This window comes from Rosa rugosa, chromosome 4 (assembly GCF_958449725.1).
Source record: "Rosa rugosa chromosome 4, drRosRugo1.1, whole genome shotgun sequence".
NCBI classification, from domain to species: Eukaryota; Viridiplantae; Streptophyta; class Magnoliopsida; order Rosales; family Rosaceae; genus Rosa; species Rosa rugosa.
The window spans coordinates 25658263-25677205 of NC_084823.1; the positions used below are offsets into that span (position 1 = coordinate 25658263).

The 18943-nt window shown below is 37.3% G+C and overlaps 1 protein-coding gene and 2 long non-coding RNA genes across 3 annotated transcripts; 2 read left to right on the top strand and 1 right to left on the bottom strand.

Annotated features, from left to right (window-relative positions):
* Positions 1 to 2398: 2398 nt before the first annotated feature.
* On the top strand, positions 2399 to 4809 carry LOC133742339 (uncharacterized). The gene is made up of 3 exons (XR_009862518.1): positions 2399 to 3029; positions 3584 to 3661; positions 4542 to 4809. It is a non-coding gene; the product is annotated as an uncharacterized LOC133742339 (long non-coding RNA).
* Positions 4810 to 8044: 3235 nt separating this feature from the next.
* LOC133744549 (uncharacterized) lies at positions 8045 to 8713 on the bottom strand. The gene is made up of 2 exons (XM_062172643.1): positions 8348 to 8713; positions 8045 to 8227 (listed from the first exon to the last, which is right to left on the bottom strand). Exons 1-2 carry the CDS (start codon positions 8630 to 8632, stop codon positions 8045 to 8047), a joined length of 468 nt encoding a protein of 155 aa, XP_062028627.1. The 5' UTR covers positions 8633 to 8713.
* A 6436-nt stretch (positions 8714 to 15149) lies between these two features.
* LOC133706823 (uncharacterized) lies at positions 15150 to 17369 on the top strand. The gene is made up of 5 exons (XR_009844737.1): positions 15150 to 15354; positions 15482 to 15506; positions 15578 to 15628; positions 16434 to 16499; positions 17188 to 17369. It is a non-coding gene; the product is annotated as an uncharacterized LOC133706823 (long non-coding RNA).
* The last annotated feature ends 1574 nt before the right edge of the window (positions 17370 to 18943 follow it).

Here is an 18943-nt window from a genome sequence, read left to right on the forward strand (position 1 = left end):
TTATGTCTACTGCTACAAAAGTGTTGCCTAATGTGAAATTCAGATTTGGGGTATTTTCATTGACATAGTATCTTGTGGTACTTGTTGCCATTATGGTTGATATTTTGTTTTGGTGTTTTATGTGTTTTTGAACTGCTTTTGGAACTAACACATAAATATGCAAAAATATTGCTAATATAGATTCAACTTGTGCAACACGTGTGTGCAACACATAAATCTGAGCAGAAATATTGCTAATATAGATCATTGCAGTGAGTTACATAGGTGCAACCTTGTCCTGCAAAAGCAACCTATTCAATTAATACCAACCTGCCAATATAGATTCAACTTGTGCAACACGTGTGAAACTACATCAAAGTTTTCATATGTAGGAAACTAAATTTACAATCAGTAAAGTGCATCGTTGATAAGATTTTATATGAAGCAATTTTAAACAATAAAAAAGGGCTACAATTTATCATCAGCAACTCTCCTCAGTTCCACACTATACAAACAAAAAGCAGTAAATTAAACACTGTAAAATTCCAAAATTGCTCAGTTTTCTATTGCTGTTCAGCTTTCCAAAAAAAAAAAATGATGAAAATAGAAGAGATCAGACCTTGCATCGTTCGTCTCTGATATTAGGAGGGAGCCTTCCAAAGTGGTTTTGAGAGCTTCAACTGAGAGACAAATAGTTATGAGGTAAAATTTAGACCATAAGCTTTAAACCACTTTATTTAGAAAGAGGATAACATTACCATGTGTTTTCTTTGCATATGCTCAAGCTGTAATCAGTCTTTAATCAATAGTTGATGAGCAAGACTCATGCTCCAGGGTTGTTTTTGGGTTTTTCAACGCGCTAGAGCCATGGAAACTTGTCTTCTTTAAGATCTCGATGACATCAGAATTCCTTCTTAGCTCATCACCCTCCTATCCTTCTCCCTACAAAAACAGTCTGGCTAATTTCCACTGCCGATACGAAATGATACAATGCAGATTTATTAACTACAAAAACAATCTGGCTAATTTCCACTGCTGATCCGAAATGATAGAATGCACAGTTCTTCAATAAGATTGAAAACTATCTCCTACTGCCCTCAAGCAAAAAACACTACATTCACTAAACACATAAAAGAATCAAATTTTGATGATCTAATCAACAACCTTGCCCTCAAGCAAAAACACTACATTTACTCAACATACTCAGAGTAGCTTCAGCCACAACATTTTATACGTGTTAAGAAGAACAAAAAGTTGCTGCTCATACTTTGTAACTAATAATTAATAGCAGTCTCAATACACTAATGTATATAAAACAAAATACAATAATGTACACACTTCTTAAGCACATGGTCGCGGTTGTGAAGATCTACACATTGCAGCACAGAATTTAGACAAACAAACACAGATGGAGTCATCAAGTTACAAATTCATTTGTAGTCAATGTATTTTCAAAGAAATAGAAACTGAACAAAACAAAGGTGCAGTAAGCTTCAAAGCTTCTATGAATTGGATTAGTAAGTGCTTATGATTCTTTTCTGAATAGACACAAAATCCCATACAGATAACTCTAGAAAATCCAGACTAAATTTAATTAAAATACTTCAAAGGTAAAGATTGATTTGTGAGATTGTCAAACCCATAGAGCAATCTAACCAAAACCCTGTTTCATATACCATCTTTTAAGCATAAGAAGAGTTCCTCAACATCATATAATCTCACACCAGCTCATATCAGTTGTCTACTCTACACTCTGGCCATGGCTTTAAAATTGTACTAAAAAGTTCAAAACTTACAACTTCAAAGAAATTAATCCTCTAGAGAACTCAGAAAAAGAAACCTTATCAAAAAAGTTCTAAAGATTTAAATTTGAGCATGATTTCTCTGACAATTCTCATGCTAAATTCAACAAAAGTCTAGACAGCAAGAACACTTACCAAATGAGGTCTTCTTTGCCGAATCTATTCCGGCACAAAAAAATAACATGCATCAAGTAAAAACCCAGAACCCGCCCACCTAATTACCCTAATCAAAAGCAACCGGAGAAAAGGAACAAAAGCAAAGCATCGATGATCTGACCACAATTACCTTGATCAAAATCTAAATTCGCAAATCGCAAGCAACAAAGCTCCGTCTGTTGCCAAAAAAAAAAAAATCAAAAAATTATAAAACCCCCAAAAAAGAAATTGGTGAGAAAGAGCTTGCAATAATACCTGGGTTGCACCATCAAAAACTCCTCCAAGCGACGACTCTATCTCTCGATCATGGAGGAAAACATTGATGTAACAATCGGTTGTAGCTGGGTTGCACCGATACGTACCCTCTCTCTCTTTTTCTCTCGGCTGATTTTGTAATACCCCGAAAAATCCAAATTAAATTCCATGGTTTTTTAGAAATGATTTCACGATAGTAGGAGCGAGTACGAAGCTTGGAAAAGTTGTGGAATTAGTTCGAACGATTTTATTTTCGAAAACGAACGTTTTTAGGGGGTCAACAAAGTTGACTTTTTATACGTTCAAAATTTGGGAAAACTTCCTTCATGAAAGTTGTAGAGCTCGTCGATACGAGTTCGTGGACATGTGGAACGCATTATTTGGAGTTCGTATGAATAAGTTATGAATATTTTAAAATTGAGAATTTTCTATAAATACAAAAAATCAGATTTCTCAATAAGGAAACCCGAAAATTTCCAGATTTTTCTCCTCCTCGCTGCCTTGGCTTCACGGCGTCGCCACGACTTCATCCGGCCACCTATGGCCATGAAATTGATATCAATCTCTTCGCCTTGAAACCAGCTTTCCATTCATATATGTCTTGCATCCTATCATTCACCATAGACAACGAATCGAAGCAAAGAAGGTCAGACCATTTTTCATGCATTTCTTCAAATTCCAGCCAACTCCGGCAAAGGTAGGAGGGGAGACCAACTGGGCTTTGTTCGCCTTGCCATGCTCTATAAACTCACCAAGTTTCACATCTCGATTCAACCCGAGGAAGACGAATTTCAGATTTGAGCGATTTTGGGCGATTTCGGCCTCTTTCTTCTTGAGGTAATTTTCGACCACTTCCGGTCATTTTTAGACTTCATGCTAGTTAGGAAAGTGGTTGGGCTTGATGAGATGAAGAGGAGCAGCCCGGCCCCGACACCATTGGCGGTGGTCGGCGGCGGCTCTGCCACTAACTCCGGCGGCCCTTTCCGGCCAACTCCGGGGGTCAAAAATATAGTTTCTGTGCATTTTTAGATTCTATATTTCAATACGATCATTTCGATATATTATACGCAATTTTCGGATATCGTATGATTTAGTTATGAATTTTACGATTTCAAACGATTTCGATTGTTCGATTAATGATCTGTGAAGATCGGACCGTCTGATGGACTTGTAGTTTTGATATGTTGATCGTATGACTGTCCCAATGACCTTGTGTGGTCATGGGCGAAGATCCGACCGTTGGATCTTCGTATAATTGCAAAACAGTGATTCGGGAGGCGATTCGTGAGAATCCGTCCGTCGGATTTTTATATAAGTTAGAATCCGACCGTTGGATTGTCGTTTAAGTATGTTTTGGAATTGTTAGCTAAATTCAAGTCACATTTGATTAGGTGATTGGCGGATTGATTTGGCGGACGATTCGTAAAATCGTTGTTGAGCTGTTTAGAAGACGCAGCGGGATTATCGAGGTGAGTAAACCTCACGTGGTTCATATTACGAACCCAATATATTTAATTGCTTTATTTTGCAATCATATGAACTATTGTTGGTGTATTAGACATTCCTGTGTGAATGTCTGTATATATATTATTACGTGAAATAATATGTATTGTTGGAGTTGTGTTGAGTTTATTGTTGAGAAACAATATATTGTGAGAGGTATTGAGTTTATTGTTGAGAAACAATATATTGTGAGAGGTGTTGAGTTTTATTGTTGAGGAACAATAAATTGTTGTGATCTGTGGAGATCACTAGGTCACGAGGTGACCATGGCATCTATTAGTGAATCACGCTCTCGTACCGGGCTGGTGGTTATTAATAGTATTAAATCGTAATCACGTCTGTGGCCGGACGAGTGGTTACGTTCAGTTAGAGCTCTAGTCTGTCTGCCAAATGTGGAGTGACCTTATGAGTGAAATTGAGAGTAACTCATAAGTGTCAATATATATATGGTAACCTTATGAGGGAAATTGAGAGTAACTCATAAGTGTCTATATATATATATGAGTCTGTCTACCAAATGTTGGGAAATCTTATGAGCGAATTTGAGAGTAACTCATATGTGTCTATATATATATATATATGAGAGTGAGTGATCTTATGAGCTAAATTGAGAGTAACTCATAAGTGTATATATATATATATGAGAGTGAGTGATCTTATGAGCTAAATTGAGAGTAACTCATAAGTGTCTATATATATATATGAGAGTGAGAAAGTAACGTGGGTTTGTGGTGGTCTTGTAATTTAATAAATCAACAGTTCTTTCTTGTTTACTCATACTAGCTGTCAAAAGCTTACCGGGTTTTGTGTTGTTGCAACTCCCGGTACACTATTCAAATTGTGTAGCGGGTAATCCTACAGGACAGGAGAACCAGGACGGTGACCGTGCGGTTAGAGCAATTGTTAGAGTTTTACAGCAATTGTAAGTTGTGAGGTGTGTTATGCTCATTTAGAGCTTTACAATATTGCTTGTGAGAGTGAATTGTAATAATGAACTCGAGGTTTCGAGATTTGGAGTTTGTGTACCTTGTGGTGAGATTATATTGAGAAAAAAATTCAGAACGTTTATTTGATTAAGTGGTTTAATTCATGTTTCGGATTTGAATTTATTATTCAAAATTCGGGGCGTGACAGATTTCTTTCTGCTTCTCACTGTCGGGGAATGATCTAAGAGAGAATGAGAAATTGTGGAGGGACAATCCACTGAATAAGCCGATCAACAATCCAAAACAAACCCGGAGATGAGTTTGCTTGTTCAAAACTGATAGTATAGGGCCACAAAGAGTGAATTCCTAAAGAAATTGTATTGGGTACCTGAAATTAGAGGAGATTATGAGCAGAAAGAAAGAAAGCAAATCCAAATTTACAGATGAAAAGCAACGAACCTAACTCTCTCAATGTCGTTTATATGGCTGTAGAAGACATGGAGGAATCAGTAGTGGCACGATTGGGATCAACGATTTGGGTATTTGGGTGTGACAGGAGAGGTCAGTGTAAACAGATGCTTCCCGAAGAAAAAGATACAGTCGAAGGTTGAAGTCGGTGTAAATAGCAACATACCACAGGAAGTTCTTCCCTCTTTCCAGAAACTACTTGCTTACTGCTGAATCCTTTCTTCTTCCTCTAGTCTCTTCGCTCTCTATCTCTCTCTTTGTGCGGAGGAAAGAAGCAGACCCTGTATCTCACCATCGCTGTTTACCTGAAATTAGTGTTAGCATATGCAGTTGCATCAACAGTTGCTTTGAGTTTATCAAATCCTTTTGTGAAGTAGTTTGAAAATGACTCAAATAACCATGACTTGGATCAGGATGAAAATCTCAACACTCCTGTGAACAATAAGGTCTTGGAGAAGTAAGAAAAGTTAAGAAGGAAGAAACTATAAAAATGTTTCATGAAAAATTTTCAAATCCTTTTGTGAGGCAGTTTGAAAATGGCTCAAATAACCATGACTTGGATCAGGATGAAAATCTCAGCACTCCTACGAACAATAAGGTCTTGGAGAAGTAAGAAAAGTTAAGAAGGAAGAAACTAAAAGAAACTGTAAAAATGTTTCATGAAAAAATTTCAAATCCTTTTGTGAGGTAGTTTGAAAATGGCTCAAATAACCATGACTTGGATCAGGATGAAAATCTCAGCACTCCTACGAACAATAAGGTCTTGGAGAAGCAAGAAAAGTTAAGAAGGAAGAAACTAAAAGAAACTATAAAGATGTTTTGTGAATTTTTTTTTAATCCTATCAGTGATGTTTTGTCTGTAGCTTATGCTTTGCAATGCTACGAACTTTCTAGGAGTCCAGTAAAGTTCTGCAATGATAATGCCCTACACAAAAATGTTAGAGGAAATGTCTAAGCTGAGGAAGCAACTGCTCCAACTTGTATAGTCAATGTGGTGTATCTGGCAGTGAGAAGGATTTTACATGCATTTTTAGAAGTCTGGAAGATATTGGACATGTTTGGAGGGTTTCTCATGATAAGAGTCATCTTTCATTGTATAAGGAAGTGCTCTTAGGCCAAGCTACGGTGCTGGTTGGGCAAATAGGTGGCAAAACGCATTAAAGGAACCTCAGGGTCATCTGAAGTAGATAGAAAAGTTCATGCAGTGCAATATCAAGCCTTCATGATTAAAGAGAATGTGTTCCTCCACCGTTGGTCATCTATTTCTAATGTTGCACCAGAGTTTTTGGTGTATACTAAGCTAATACAAACAAGACATCTATACATGCATGGCGTTACTAGTGTAAAATCAGAACGGATTGTAAAGTATGCTCCGTCTTTATGCACTTTCTCTGCAGCCTCAACCGATGTCAAACAGTATTATGAGCCTGTGACAAACCAAGTGTTACATGATGTCATTCCAGCCTTTGGTCCTCATCTATGGAAGCTTCCGCACTTAGTTTGCCTATTACTAATTATGTCTCTTGAGTGGCAGTTTTCGCTTATGCTTTGCTTGAAGGCCAACTTTTGTCATGCTTCAAACATGCTCATGAGTTTATGAAGGCACCTCCAGCTAATATTTTACGGCCAGAGGCAGAAGGGCAAAGAGGGGCTGGAAATTTGTTAGCTAAGTTGAACATAAAAAAGATAGACAGCTGTGCTATGTTGAGAGAGATCTGGAAGGAATTCATCCTAATGAATTGCATTCAGAAATCCGATTGGTTTATGGAGAGTTTCCGTAAGAATTTGGCAGCACTATGGTCAGACATGCTTAGGGAAGTTCTTTTAGAGCCGCATGAACGGTTTTCAAAGAGACAGATCAGAAGAATTGAAGTTAAAAGATAAACTAAATGGTTAGTTTGGATGTTGGACAAGCACACTGACACGAACATTTTGTTTGCCTGATTATGAGAATCAAAATTGTACTATGTTTAAACTTTTTGTTTGCCTGATTATTATTCCATTTGAACTCCCAGCAATTTCACTTTTAACTATTGTTTGCTTACAGTTCTACACACCAGTATATTTTACGGCTGGTTAGTTACATAAAAAAAAGAAAGAAATATAAAAACTAAAGTAAACATGGGTAGATCAATTCAACAAATTACTTAAAAGTGTCATTTTAAAATTTATATTATCAATGAAATCACTATAGCTTTTATTTCTCATAAAACCACCAAAAAATAAAAAATATCAATGTTTGCAAAAAAAATGTGACATCCGGTAAACTTAACTTCAATTTTTTTAGTGTTCATCGAAAATTATTTTCTTTTAGGTGAGTTCTTCTTATCTGGATTGGTAAATTGACCTTATCTTGTTACTTATTTAGTATTTGTTTAATATGTTTCTGTTTTGTTTTATTTGTTGGTAATAAAACAAATTAAAGGCATTTAGTTAGTAAGCGTGGTTAAGACGATATACATGTGGCTACAGCTTATTAATATACATTTTGCTACAGCTAATTTAATTGAGAAAATACACTATACGACAAAGTGAATTAGACGACGGGCTAAAGCCTGTTGTCTGATTGAAAATGAGGTTGTTGTCTAGTAGCCTGTCGTCTGATTGCGTTCAATCAGATGACAAGCTTTTTATGTCGTCTTCTTCCTGATTCATACAACATGTATATGTAAATATGTGTTGTCTGAATTTATGCAATTTCTACTAATTTGGCTAAACTATCGTAGAGTATAGAATCACACAACAGTTTATTACCCAAGTGTTGTGTGAAATGATCATAGCACAACAATTTTTCCATGCATGTGTGGTTGTGTGATTCATCCAACAACATAGATATGATAAATATGTTGTCTGGAGTGAACCTCAAACAAGAGTTCATTTGGCAATGATAAATATGTTGTCTGAAGTAAACCTCATAATATAATTACTATTTTCTTCTATTGTCTGAATTCACCCTTAGATTGGGAATGGAAGCTTAGCTTCATCCACTAGAGAGCGTACAATCGAGACACACTTATTTCCTTCGTCATGGATAAGCTGGCTATTGCTTTCGTCATTGACTTCTATAATTGTTGCAATAGCCACAACATTATCGATTGAACCAGAAGCCAATTGGCACTCTTTTCCAATTGTCTGTGGCTAAAAATTACAAAGTGTTATATGGTGAGACACTAAACAAGATAGCTGAATGTATAACATGGCAGCACATCATCTAACTTAACAATATAATCATTCAATGCAGAATACATTTATAGTTACCTGAACTTCAGCCTTCTGTTTTTCCAAATCAACAAGAATGGGACCATTTTGCTCAGCCTTTGCCGTAGCATCCAATTTCTTTTCATTAATGGGACTGACATTTTCCACAGGCTCCTCATGAAGTTCTAACTCCAAGGACTTTCTGACTGTGGTTGGAATCCGCATTTCAGTTGCCTGGGCAGTGATACGCTCAAAGCAAGCGCATAATTTAACCCTGAAAATATCGTTAGTAGTATAAGCAAATAGGGATCGTTCTATTCCGGGGATTGAGGGTAAACCTGTCATTGTCAAACAATTAAACAATTAAAATTAAAACAAAGTAAAATATTCACACATATATATGTTATTTACGAATTCAAAGGGGGATTTTTGGTTTTGGTTTTCGAAAATTAAAAGAAAGAATTAAAACTAAATATAAACAAAAACACAAATACAAGAATGAAACATAAGAAACAAAGATTAGAACCAAGTTCATGATTAAATTCGAATGAACCCTACATTGTTCTTCCAAGTCATGTGAAAGGAATTGATCATGTGAAACATTTGAAGCAAACGATTTCCCATATTTTACTTTCAACGCTAATTAACCTAAGTGAAAGCACAAAGATTAATCCTATCAAACATGTAATCAAGCCCTAGAAAGCTAGTCAATCATACATATTCAACGCAAGAAACACATAGAAAGGCTATCAACTCAAGTGTACAACTTAGTATGAATAAGTTCATCTAATTGCAATCCTTTTCAATTGAATTCGATTTTTGTCCAAAACCTTTACTACTTTTGATTTTAAGTTCACAAAACAAAAAGTTGAATCATGTTCTTAATATCTAGCACCAATTACATGCAAATCCTATAAGTGTCGACCCAAATAAGATAAACATACAAGAGATATCTGTAAAGCAAATTCAATCGAACAATCACACATAAGCAACTTTGGAATCACAACATAGAATTCGAAATCCTTTATTCAATCATAAAATTTCAGATTATAAACCTTGTTCAAATATCATTGTCAACTAGAACAATTCTAACGAAATCAAACAAGGTTACAAAGAAAGAGGTTGAATTACACCGTGAGATGGAGATGGGGATGAAAGATAAAACGTATGGAGTCTTGAATCTCGAAAGCAAGCTTCAAGGTGGAGAATGGATGGTGATGCTCACGGCTTGGTTCTTCTTCTTCTTCTTCCTTGCTTGAAACGTTGAATGCCCTAGAGGATGGAGAGAGCTTTCGCGTATATAGTGAATTTCTGAATTATGGGGGGTGTGAGACGTCTAGGGATGTAGAGTATATATAGGGAACAGCCAAACTTGGTCTCCAAGCCGTGATATTCTTCTTAATATCCCATGGAATTAATCTGAAAATGCCACATAATTTCCTCCAATAATAGCTTGCCAAATAAGCCCTATGACATGGTCCAACCAATCACAAAACTCTATTTTAATTCCCTAATATCTTGGCCGAAATACCTTGAGATAATTTCTGATTTTGTAGTTCAATTTCGGCCAAACTTCCTTTAGAGAAAATAGGGAACGAATCTAGACACCTTTTAGAGCTCTTTGTGTTCAACACATATTCTCTTTCCATAAAAGTCTCCCAAGAAAATCTCCATCGAAATCTTCTTATATTTTCTGATTTTTTTCACGCCATTCCTTGTTTCTCTCTTGGCTTTGGACGGCAAACATCTCTAGGGTTTAGGTTTTGCGTCACAAACCCTAATTTCATGGGCCTTGATGGGCCTTGATCCATTTTGCCGAAAATCTAATTCAATCCAGAGTTCTTGGGCCTCGTTGCTTCAACTTCAAGCCTTGTCACCTTCCAACGTCATGACACTTCATTTTTCCATTTCTTTTTCATGATTGCGTTGGAAACTTCATTGGTAAGCTCTCCTCCATTTCGCAGGGTTTCCTGGTTGGAACAGGAAAGCTCATTTCTTCATTTCTGCTCAATTGTGTGGCCCTTTGTGTCTCATTTTTTTTGCTCCCCTTAATGTTCGCAAGCTCCTCTTTCCATTTGTGAGTTCATTTCCACTTTTTAGCTCCGAGGTCCTGAAAATAGAAACTATCAATAAAAATAGAAACTTTCCTAAAATGAAAAATGGCAACTTTCCTAAATTGAAAATGGGAAACTTTCTAAAAATGAAAAATAGAAACTACCGAAAATGGAAACTTACTAAAAATGATAAATAGAAACTACAAAAATGGAAACTTTCTACAAATAGGAACTTTCCCAATCGAAGAATGGAAACTTTCCTAAACAGAGTTTTATTAAGGGAATAACGCAAGAAATGTAAGGAAATGCAGTTAAAACGTCGCATTAAAATGCTCCTATCAGGCAGCTTTCTCATGCAGATTTGAACAACTTCCTTGTCCAGAACCCATTTGCCTGTCAATGGTGGAAACTTTGGGGGACTTAGTTTGCACAGCCTTCCCATTGAATTTATCTTCTAACCTCTTAAGCCTCTCTTCCCAAATTGCTCATTCTTCTGCCAGTATCTTCTCCCTCTCTTGTTCCATTATTTTCTAAATACTCAACCTAACAGTCTGTTTAACACTTTGCTTTCGGTGCTTTGGGAGGTTAAAGTATGCAGCTTTCCTCACATTTCCTCCTACACCTCTTACTATTCCAGTAATTTCAGGACTTCCCAATGCTGAGGTCAACACATCATCTGCTCTAGAAGTGCTTAACTCTCCCTCAGCCTCCTTTTTCTTCAAAACAGCCTGAAAAATATAAGTGGTCAGGTTATGTTGCAACATTACATTAAAAATGCCTTTTGACAAATCAAAATAGGAACGGCTTACAATTTTGTTGGCCTTCTCCTCTATTGAAGGATCTTTGAACCCACCATTCTTATCTTGACGTGCTTTGATCCACATTGTTGCACGATCAAGTTCACCATCAGCCATAGTTGCAGACTACATCAATTGATTATGTCAATATCTATACCATCGTATACATCAAATAAATCAAAATGCCACAAACCATGAAACCATTAATTGATAACTTACCAGTTCTTCCTCCAATCCAGCGTATCCTTTACGTGACAGCCGGTGAGGATACTTATTTGAAGCCCTTTTTTTTTTTTTTTTTCTGTTTTTCATGCACTTCCGATAACCTTTCCTTTACAAAAAATCTCCCAGTCTAGTTGATTAATGAAAAGATAGTCTTCTGGACGAGACTAGATAAGTTCGGGTTTATAAGGGAGAATGTAGCGAGTCGTCAAATGGTTCTTAAATTCTCTCCATTTCTGTCCTGCTGAGATTAAAACCATTCTTTTGTGCTCCGGACGCAACACAAATGCCAACTGCATACATGAAAATAGCAGTAAGCAACATCTAAGTAGTTAAACAAGTAAGCACATATTATATTCAACACTTTATAGATACCAAAAGAACAAAAAACATGACAGTTCTCATACCTTTACGTCTTCCCAGATTTTATTTTTCTATTCCATAAGAACATCCTTCCAAGTAGGAATCGTGATTGCAATCTTCTTGCGAGCTAACACCCCAATATATGACTGCATTTCTTTACCAGCTTTCCTTATGGGTTGTCCTTTCTCGTTAAACTTAACTGTCATCTTCTTTCCAATAATTTTTCGTCTAACAATGCGACTCATTGTTACACAACCTCGTTTCAGCAATTTCAGACCTTTTTTTTTGTAGTTGTTGAACCCTTCGATCTAGTTTTTCATTTCGATGACAACTTTGATGCAGCATATACTGAACCCTTAGTTCCAATTGATGTTGCTCCATTGGATCGCTTGGAAGTAGACCTTGTCCTTAGCTGGATTTCCCTCATTCTTTTTGCCATTGCTAGTGCTTGAGAAGAAGGTCTTCGTGTCGAAGGTGCCATTATCTGCAAACACAAAACCACAAACAATAAGCTTTTCAGTTCTAATATTAAGTGTTGCGATACAAAACCAAATACAGCCAAACCTCATAACATTTTAAGTGCTACAACAAGTAAATAAGAATTCAACCAGTTTGCTTCATAATTAATCAACAAAAACATATCAATACACATGATAAACAAGTTAACTGCCTATACTACAAATGCATTCAGATTAACTCTCAAAATCAACAAAAACATCTATAATACACGTCCTTGAATCCCCTAACTTGGTTAGTTTGATAACTTTGATAGTTATTATTTATCAACCCATATCCCTTCATTTCCTTGTCACATGTAGGGGTTCTGCTGATCACCGACTGTATTGTCATAGGTTTCGATGGGCGGCATTGTTGCTATGAAGGGCTGCTGCTCCATTTCCAGATTCCCAAGCTCTTCTTCTCCATCATGATCATGAGCATAATCCCTCTCATGACATGTTATAACTACTGACCAATTCTCTTTTCTTGGGTCCTCTACATACCATACTTGTTTCACATCCTTTCCTAACACAAAAGGATCAGATACATGACCTATCCTATTCAAGTTTACCAATGTAAACCCAAACTCATCGACTTTAATGCCCTTGGCATTTTTAACCCAATCGCACTTGAAGACAGGAATTCTGAACTTATTATAATTCATCTCCCATATAGCTGCAATAACTCCATAAAAATCCATGTCATCAATTTTGGGGTTTCTATCCTTTGCACCAGCAACTTGTAAGGCACGAGCATGTAGGAAAACACTGCTGTTCTGCACTTTCGTAACATCGTCACGTTCCTTAGTATTGAAATGAACCTAATTAACCATGTAACTAGAAAATGTTGGTACAACTGAGTTTACTCCATCTGCAATCCACCTCAATGAATCAGAGATGTTATTATTAGGATCCCCGAATGCTTCAACAACCTGCGAAAAGTTATAAACGACTTATGTTACAACCATTTATTCCAAATATAATCATCAAATACATTTCAAACAAAATTTGGTACTTCTCTCTATATATAACACTTACCCTTTCCTTTATCCAATTTGGAAAAGTTGACTTTTGTTTATCGGTCAGCCACCTTTCATCTTTTTTGTATTTAGGATATTGTTGCTTCAAAATCTCCATGTGTTCTCTGCAAACCAGTTAACTGATTAGTACTAGGATTTTAAAGCTAACATACATATAGAAATTAAACAGTAGCTCAAAATTGAAATAAATACTTACTCAAAGTATGGTCGGGCATCATCGAGATTCTGTAATACATTGAGATGTGCTAGCTCCAACTCCCTTTCATAAACAGATACAATACTTGCACCGGATAAGGGTTTGGTGCAGCTTTCGTCAAATATACGTACTGATGGGATGCCAACTGTATCTTCACCACAAAGTACACGTTCTGAGATAAATTCCACTGCTTCTTCAGCAATATATGACTCGGCAATGCAACCTTCTGGATGGTGTCGACTTCTAACATAACTTTTCAGGGTTTTCATGTACCTTTCAAAAGGGTACATCCACCTAAAGAATACGCGGGTCCACAAAGCTCAACTTCTCTAATAATATGAACTGTGAGATGGATCATGGTATCAAAGAAGGAAGGTGGGAAGTACTTCTCCAGCTCACAAACTGTCAAAACTAGATCTTCTTGCATTTTCTTCAGCTCTCTTACATCTATCACTTTACTGCATATAGCCTTGAAGAAGAGACAGAATCAAATTATTGCAAACCGGCCTGGTTTATCTAAACTTGAACGTATAGCAATAGGTAGTAGCTGTTGCATCACCATATGACAATCATGTGACTTGAGACCAACCAGCCTTAAGTCATCTAAGGAAATAAGATTTCGTATATTTGAGCAAATGCCATAAAGGCCTTTCATGTTGAAGAAAGACATGCACATTGCTCTCTTCTATTCTAGAAGTAGATTCCAACTAGCAAGTGGCAACTTGTCCTTTTTTGGCCTAGGTTTTGGTCCTAAACCAATCCATATACCCATGTCCACTATATCCATCCTAGCAGCAACTCCATCTTTTGTTTTTCCGGGAATGTTGAATAATGTACCAATAATACTATCACAAACATTTTTCTCAATATGCATAACATCGAGAATATGTCGAACCGGAAGAAATTTCCAATATTCAAGTTCAAAGAATATGGACTTCTTCTTCCAACATGGTCTGGTTTCATCTTCTACACCCTTATAACTTGGAGGATGATTTTGTGAGCCCCCGAAAATTTTGTTTAATTTTTAGAATGTAATTTTTCGCCAATAAGATTTTTCCGCAAGGTAATTTAAGTGAAGGAATTTATTTTGGAAATTATTTTGGTATCGAGACCACCTATTGGGCCGACAATTTAAGTTTGGGCCAAAGTCCTTTCATTTGGGCCTAGAAGGTACTAAAGTTCATTGCAGCAAAAAGATCGCCGAAGCAAATTTGAAATGAGAACATTTTAACTTTGTACTTTTTCTTGTTATTTTGATTTGTCGCATAACGTATGAAATTACGTATTCGTAAGGTACGAATGTATTCGAGATTAGATTAAGATTTTGAGGCCATTAAAAGGATTAAGAAAATAGAGAAAATCCAATTTGGGTCTAGGAAACTATTTTTAAAGTATCGAGGCTTAGGACAAGCCCGGAAAAAATTTTCCCGAAAGGATTCGGTGAAGTGTCGGAGAAATAAGGATGTGTGGTGTTGTAATTTTCGGATTGGGCTTGAGGAAATTAAGAGAAAAAGAAAGTTGGAGCAGCCCAAGCCCACTTAGCCTAAAAGGAGGGGCAGATTCGACTTTTCACAATTAAAATTGGGAGAGGTATATAAGGAACACATCCCTCTCAAACCCTAGCCACTTCCCTCATTTTCCTTCAGCTCTCTCTCTCTAGCCGAGACTCTCTCTCTCATCCCCCTTGCCGGAAATCGCCGCCGCCGCACCGCCGCCGGCCGCCGTCGTCGCCGGAACTCCTCTCCTCACCAAAATTTCCAGATTTTCTCCTCTTCCTTCCCTCTTTCCATTTCTCCAACCAAAATCAAGAAATTTGGCCATCCAACCCTCCAAAAACCCTAGAACCCGAAGCTAATTTGGGGGTTTTTGTGATTTCTTCTTTCCAAGCTTAAATCAAGGTAATATCCCTCCTAATCTAGCCTCTATTCATCCGATCTACATCTATTTCTTCCAAAATCCGAGTTTTGATTTGGGTTTGTGATTTTGTTTGCATGAACCCGATTTCTCCTTGAACCATGAAGCTAGGCTACGGGTTTGACAAGGATTTTTGGTAAGGATCTATCCATGCAACCTTGTTTTCGAGTTTTTTGGTTGAGATGTTGATGTTGGACGGATTTGTAGGTGAAGAAGGCCAAGGAGAAGGAATAGGATGTGATTTTTGAAGAGGAAATGGTAAGGAATGGGTTTTGGACAAACCCTAGAATTTTTGGAATTTATTTGGTTGATTTTGATTTTGTTGAGATATTGTTGTTGTTGGGAAAATTGTGAAAATTAGATATTTGAAGAGAGTTTAATTAGTAGGATTTTATTGGTCTAATTTTCAAAGGATTGGAAATTGGTGTTGAAGATTTTGGGGATTATTGTTGTGTAGTTTTGGCCAAAAGAAAAAGGAAAAGGAAGAAGAAAAGAAATGTGTTTGTTTTTGGAAGAAAAAGAAAATGAAGAAAATGGTAAAAGTTTGATTAAATGAGTTTTACCTTGGTAAATTGGTAAAAAAAAGTGAAGAAGGTGAAAGTAAAGGTAAATTCGGTAAAAAGGAGGTAAAAGGTAAAAGAGTATGTGTGGAGGTGAAATTCATGGTAAAAGTGAAAAGGTGAAAAAGGAGAAGTAAATTGGTAAAAGTGAAAGTAAAACCTTATTTATAATTATTTACTTATTTATTTTTAATAAATAAAGATAATGGTAAATAAAGGAATATTTGGTCAAAAGTCAGAAGTCAAAGTCAAAGGTCAAAAGTCAACTCCGAGAGTTGACCGACCTCGTAAAACGTGAGGAATCGACTCGACTTTGGTCGCTCGGATTGACGATAGTTTAGCGGAGCGATTAGGACGCTTTCCTTTTTAAGAAAGAAGTGAGTTTCCCAAATTGGTAAAAGTCGGAATAAATAATTAATGGCCTCATTGAAATAAAAAGGAATACTTAAAGTTGATCATGATGTTTACCTGAATAATTACTTACAAACTAAGTAATGGTTTAGGAAACACGATCGTTAAGGAAGCTTAAGCGGAAAGCACCAGATTGTGGAATACGCCGGCATTTCCAGGTAGGGTGAGCTGTCCTTTCCTTGTTAGAGGCTTTTCGTTATATGTGGAATGCTCTAGTATAATATTATGTTGCCTGCAAGTACGTTTTTGGTTGTTCATTAGTCGATGCCTCGTGATACATGTGTTTTCAGAACTGATAATTGCAAATTGTGAAAACCGAGGCTAGACTTGCATGTTGAGATACTGTACCCTTGTATGTGTGTACTTGTGACCTGAAAGTGAATGGGACCTAGACGCGTAGATTCCTAGGGATCCCACGGTGTCGATAACCGTGAACCTCCGGAGGGGGCCGTGCTCCTATGTTTGTCGAGAAAAAAAGTGAGTATAGACAGTGAACTAGTCATAGGAGACTCAGGGCCAGGAAATGGACACTTTCGCTACTTGTAGTCGGAAGTACTACAGAGTAGTTGGCCGGTTCTCGTACTCAGGACGAACCAGGTCGGTCACGGATTTATTTTACTTTAGCCGGCAGGTAAGTATCTCGGAGCTCCAAGTGTGTGAAGCATACTGCACATGTTTTATGAAAGAAAACAAATGTTTGTGGTTGCCACTTTTCTTAAAGCATTTTTCGATAAACGTGCACAATATTATGTAGTAAATATTTTCAAGTATATTATTTTTCAAACCTAGCATGGTTGGGTCGGCCCCTATTGGGCATGCGAGGACGAAAGCTCACCCCTACTATAGTGTGCAGGTTTCGAGCATGTGGTCGGGAAGCGTACAGGAGAGGCACATGGCACGGCTTGGCGCATTTCTCTTTAGTTTTATCAAAAGAAGGTTTTGGTCCTTAATCGGATTTTGTAGTAGCTTGTTTATTTACTTTTTATTTATTTCCTACTCGTTTACGAAAATTCCGGGAGACCCGTAACCCTGGGGCGCGTCTCCCTTACTTGTATTTACTTAGTGATTTGTTATTTTCCAAATTGGGCTCCGATCGCAAGCCCAAAACTCTTAGCCCATTTCGAATTCCGCTTTTGAAAATGTGTTGTTAGGTTGCTAGAATGATTTGTCCAAGAAAGTGTTTTGTAAACCAACAACCTAAACTCAAAAGGCCTTGCGGTTTCGGGTTGATGAGCTATCGAGATGCCATTCGTGACATGTCGATTCCTCATTGGCTCGGAGTCGCGGCGCTGTGGGACCCCCTTTCGGGTCACCACATTTTTTACCGAATGGCCAGTTCATGCCCTCAACCATTTTGAAGACTTCTTCTCCACTTAAAGGTTCAGGTGCAAGTTCAAACTCTGGTAGGTTATTGAACTGTTTGGTCTGCCTTCGATAAGGATGATGGCACGGTAACCATCTCCGGTGACCAATATGACTCATTTTCTGTCCATGAGACAACCGATAAGGTTTTGTATTCTCACAACATATATGACAACCATTATAACCCTTCGTAACACTACCTGATAAGTTCCCATAAGCAGGAAAATCATTTATTGTCCAAAACAGAACAGCTTTAAGTTTTAAAGTATTCTCCCTTAAATGCATGATACACTTCATCTATCCCATCCCACAGCTCTTTTAAATCGTTAATTAAGGGCTGCAAATATACATCAATATCATTTCCGGATTGTTTAGGTCCGGAAATCAATAAGGTTAGCATCATGAACTTCCTTTTCATGCATAGCCATGGGGGGAGGTTATAAGTAACAAGTATAACTGGCCAGCAAGAATATCTGCTACTCAAAGAGTTATGGGAATTGAAGTCATCAGATGAGAGTGCAAGTCTAAGGTTCCTAGGATCATTACCAAATTTTGGCCATTTTTGGTCCACTAACTTCCAAGTGGGGGCATCTGCTGGATGGCGCATAAACTCATCTTTTCGTCTTTCAGACGCATGCCAAGTTGGGTTTTTGGAAGTTTTTATCGATTGAAACATGTGCTTGAACCGTGGGATTGGGGGAAAGTACCACAATACTTTCCCGGGTACCCCTTGCTTCTCAATATTACCGTTGCCTAATTTCCACCTTGACTCCCCACAAGTAGGACAACTAGTCGCATTAACATGCTCTCCTCTATACAAAATGCAGTCATTAGGACATGCATGTATTTTTTTATATTCCATTCCTAATGAAACTAAAGTCTTTTTAGCCTCATACTCTGACCCTGGTATCTCATTACCTTCAGGGAGAAACATTCCAATCATGATCAACATGTCAGAATAGCACACATCAGACATTCCATGCTTTGCTTTCAGGTTATAAGTCTGTATAAGCGCATTCAATTTGGTGTGCTTCTTACAACCAGGGTATACAGGTTTATCTCCATCGTCGACTAACTTCATAAAGTCATTTGAGTCTGCTGAAAACTGCTCATCCTCACCATTATCGAAATAAACCTTATCCTCACCAGCTCTTTTTTCTCCCTAATCTCCCAACCCTATATTGTCTACCCCATCTTCTTCTTCTACCATATCTACAGTAGCTTCAGATGGTTTTTCATC

Coding starts and splice junctions, on each gene's coding strand:
- LOC133744549 (XM_062172643.1), bottom strand. CDS start 8,632: ATGACAGGTTTACCCTCAATCCCCGGAATAGAACGATCCCTATTTGCT. Junction 8,228..8,347: donor AACAGAAGGCTGAAGTTCAG/GTAACTATAAAT, acceptor TGTAATTTTTAG/CCACAGACAATTGGAAAAGA.